Genomic DNA, 4,213 nt, shown 5'->3' on the forward strand with positions numbered 1-4,213 from the left:
TATATATATATATATATATATAATTTTATTGTTAAAGGTCATAGAGTTCCTAAACAATTGTAGATTAAGATAATGAGGACTAGCACTGTGAAGATAAAATGGCGTTGGTGACTTAACGCATAAATAAATAAGGCTGGGAAGGTGGCTCAGTGGTAGAGTGCTCACCTCGCATGCATGAGGCCCTGGGTTCGATTCCTCAGCACCACCGAAGCAGAAAAAGCCAGAAGTGGCGCTGTGGCTCATAGTGGTAGAGAGCCAGCTTTGAGATGAATTGCTGAGGGACAGCGCCCAGGCCCAGAGTTCAAGTCCCAAGACTGATAAAAAAGAAAAAACAAAGAAAGAAAGAGAGGGAGGGAGGGAACATCATCCTGTAATTGATGACTTTTCAGACAGTAATGGTCAGGCCACAAGCAAAGTTGTTCCAGATCATTCTTTTTTTTTTGGTCTGGTCGTGGGGCCTGAACTCTGGGCCTGGGCGCTGTCCCTCAGCTCTTCAGCTCAAGGCTGGTGCTCTACCACTTGAGCCACAGCGCCACTTCTGGCTTTTTTCTTTTTGCTTATGTGGTGCTGAGGAATCGAACCCAGGGCCTCATGCATGCAAGGCAAGCGCTCTACCACTGAGCCACCTTCCCAGCCCCTCTAGATCATTCTTGTGAACAAAACCCAAAACGAAGCACCTTGCCTCTGGTCCAGAACTAACGGTGTGTTTGATTCTCACAGCCGGAATCCCGGCCCCGGTGTATTTTGGCGTTTTGATCGACAGCGCATGTCTGCAATGGGGAGTTAGAAGTTGCGGGAGCAGAGGATCCTGCAGGTTCTACGATTCCGGGCTCTTCAGGTACTAAGTCAAGCACCTCAAAGCTCGCTGCAGTACTGCTCCTATTTTTTTTTTTTGCCAGATCTGGGGCTTGAACTCAGGGCCTGGGCACTGTCCCTCAGCTCTTCAGCTCAAGGCTGGTGCTCTACCACTTGAGCCACAGCACCACTTCCAGTTTTCTGGTGGTTCGTTGGAGATCAGAGTCTCACGGACTTTCCTGCCCAGGCTGGCTTTGAACCACGATCCTCAGATCTCAGCCTCCTGAGTAGCTGGGATGACAGGTGTGAGCCACCAGTGCCTGGCTTACTGCTCCTTTTACCCTGTGTACTTTTTCTGCTGATCAATCACCCCAAAGCACACTAATTTGAGGTTCCTTTATTCAGCTAATCTGATTTTTATCTTCCCCTCCATTCCTAACTTTGACTAGCATTTTGAGTAAACTTTAAATACATGCGCATATATATTTAAATATTTAAAATAGATATTAAATATTAAAAAATATATATACACACATGCATATATATGTATGACAGAAGATTCTAGAAGGAAGCATGCTGCAAGCAGAGACATACAAGCGAGGAAGTAATTCTCTGAAACTCAGAAACATTTAAAATTAGGTCACATTTTGGGGTTTCATTCTATTTTTTTTCTCTCTCTCTCTGTCTGTCTGTCTCTCTGTCTCTGTCTGCCTCTGTCTGTCTGTCTCTCACTCTGTCTGTCTGTCTCTCTCTGTCTCTGTCTCTCTCTGTCTCTCTGTCTCTGTCTGTCTCTCTCTGTCTGTCTCTGTCTCTCTGTCTCTGTCTCTGTCTGTCTCTCTGTCTTTCTGTCTGTCTGTCTCTCTCTCTGTCTGTCTCTCTGTCTCTGTGTCTGTCTGTCTCTCTGTCTCTGTCTCTCTCTGTCTCTGTCTGTCTGTCTGTCTGTCTCTCTCTCTCTCCTCTCTCTTTTAAGTGAGCTAAACTATCTCATTGACGTCAGTTGTAATTCCCCCCTGGACAGGAAGAAAAGCATTTGGCTGGAAATCTGTCTGCCTCTGATTGCCCAAAACGGTTCTTTTCATTCTTCCAGGACTTGGAACTCACACACACACACACACACACACACACACACACACACACACACAAAGCATTTCCTCTCGTGTGAACACCAGGGCTTCTGGGCCACCGCGTTCAGTTCATTAAACATTTAAGGCCTCTTGTTACTTAAAGCAACTGCTTCAATCACTTAAAAGCATGAAAGGCGGAAGGACGAGAAAGCAGACACACACCACACAAAGACGTACAAGCTGAGCTCGTTTCTGTCCAAGAAAGAAACATGGTTTGTTGGGTCATGGAAGTTGGACGTGAGCAGTGTGACTGACAAGGCTTTGAGGGGCTGTGTGAAATTGATTTGGGGCCCAGGGCTCTCCTGTGGGAGGATAATTTGGGGTCCCCCCAATTGCCAAGGCTTTGTCGAGTTGAGGGGGGGTGGGAAATCAATAGCCAATGGTGGCTCAACCCCAAGCATCTTCCGACCGTTGGAAGAATGATGGATTCCTCCCTGTGGTTTGTTCTCGAACCTTCTGCCCCCCTGACAGCTCCAGCTTGCTTTAGCAACTGCTTCCTCCCAGAGATTTGGGTGGTTCCTTTTTTTCTTCCCCATACAAAGGACTGATTGGGCGCTGGTGGCTCCCGCCTGTCATCCCAGCAACTCAGGAGGCTGAGATCTGAGGATCGCAGTTCAAGGCCAGCCTCGGCAGGAACGTTCTTGAGACTCTTGCTGCCAATAAATTACTCAGAAAAAGCCAGAAGTGGAGCTGTGGCTCAAGTGGTAGAGCACCAGCTTTGAGTTCAAGAGCTGAGGGACAGTGCCCAGGCCCTGAGTTTAAGCCCACGACCAACACACACACACACACACACACACACACACACACACACACACACACGCACCTCTACCAGCATTTGTCCAAAAGACTTCATAGCTATCATTCTCCTCTGCATCTGCAGTCTTCAAGAAAATCATCGAAGTAACATTGTGACCTTCCTTTGACTTTGTTCTTTTTGGTCCCGGACCTAGGGCTTGAACTCAGGGCCTGAGCGCTATCCCTGAGTTTTTAATCACTCAAGGCTGGCGCTCCACCACTTGAGCCACAGCTCCATTTCTGGCTTTTTGGTGGTTCATTGGAGATAAGAGTCTCATAGACTTTCCTGCCCGGACTGGCTTTAAATCACGATCCTCAGATCTCAGCCTCCTGAGTAGCTTGGATTACAGGCGTGAGCACTAGCACCCAGCTTCACATTATATTTTATTACGAGTTGACTAGCCACAAGAATTATGACTGTGAGCTCCTTCTTCTTCTAGACACATCTATCTCGGGCTGACTGTAACTTTGGGGTCAGTGGCCATATTCCTGAGCACTGCGGTACTCTTCGTGTTAAAGAAGAATTATATCTCAAAACCCAGTCACTTTACAGCCAAGAGCGAGCGAGCCACGGCATCTACAAGATTCAGGAAAGAAAGATGCACTCCGACGAATCACCTCTTCCAGTCTCAGTACTGGCCGGGCAAAGAGACAGAACTTTAGACCCACGATGCCCAGCCGCCATGTTTTCTAATGTCTAAAATCATGCCAAGAAATAAAGTTGTCATCTGAGGGGCCTTTGCTGTGGAATTCCTCCTTCTGAATATTTTGTTTTTGACCCTTGGTAGTAGATACTATCTACTTGCAATAAAGACCCACTAATTGCCAAGCACCCGTGGCTCACACCTATAATCCCAGCTACTCAGGAGGCTGAGATCTGAGGATCGTGGTTCAAAGCTAACAAGGGGAGGAAAGTCCGTGAAGCTCTGATCTCCAATGAACCACCAGAAAACCGGAAGTGGCGCTGTGGCTCAAGTGGTAGAGCACCAGCCTTGAGCTGAAGAGCTCAGGGACAGCGCCCAGGCCCTGAGTTCAAGACTCACCCCCTTCCCACCCTCCCCCACTAACATGTCATGGCTCTCAGCAATGTAAACACGTAGGTGTCTTAGAAACAGCCAGAAGGAAGGAGTTTTTCAGAGAGGCAGGAGAGGAAGGTGAGAATTTCACTCAGCTGTGTGGTTACCATGAGTGCACACTTCAAGTCTGGGCGTGTGTGAGTGATGTAGTATTCACACAGACGTTCCTTAGATACTCAAATGGCCAGGAATGATCTTTTGGCATCTTTGAGAGACTTTGGCACCCCAAAATGTTTCAGAGGCTTTCTAATGGACCCAGGGACCTGGGTCATTGCATCCAGTGTGAGGCGTGTGTGTGTGTGGTGTGTGTGAGTGTGTGCGTGTGCGTGCACACCAGTACTGCGACTTGAACTCAGGGCCTGGTTAGTCTTAGCCTTTTATTCAAGGCTGGTGCTCTACCATGTGCGCCACAGCTCCACTTCT

General features: G+C 47.9%; 1 protein-coding gene across 1 annotated transcript in view; it reads left to right on the top strand.

The window, feature by feature from the left end:
• The window catches only part of Slco1c1 (solute carrier organic anion transporter family, member 1C1), a 20,505-nt gene extending 17,128 nt beyond the window's left edge, over positions 1-3,377 (top strand). Inside the window, exons 13-14 of the mRNA XM_013025056.1 lie at positions 721-838; positions 3,155-3,377. Coding sequence (XP_012880510.1) covers positions 721-838; positions 3,155-3,377 — 341 coding nt within the window. The remainder of the gene's footprint in view (positions 1-720; positions 839-3,154) is intronic.
• Positions 3,378-4,213: the final 836 nt, after the last annotated feature.

This window comes from Dipodomys ordii, unplaced genomic scaffold (assembly GCF_000151885.1).
Source record: "Dipodomys ordii isolate 6190 unplaced genomic scaffold, Dord_2.0 Scaffold81, whole genome shotgun sequence".
Classification (NCBI taxonomy): domain Eukaryota; kingdom Metazoa; phylum Chordata; class Mammalia; order Rodentia; family Heteromyidae; genus Dipodomys; species Dipodomys ordii.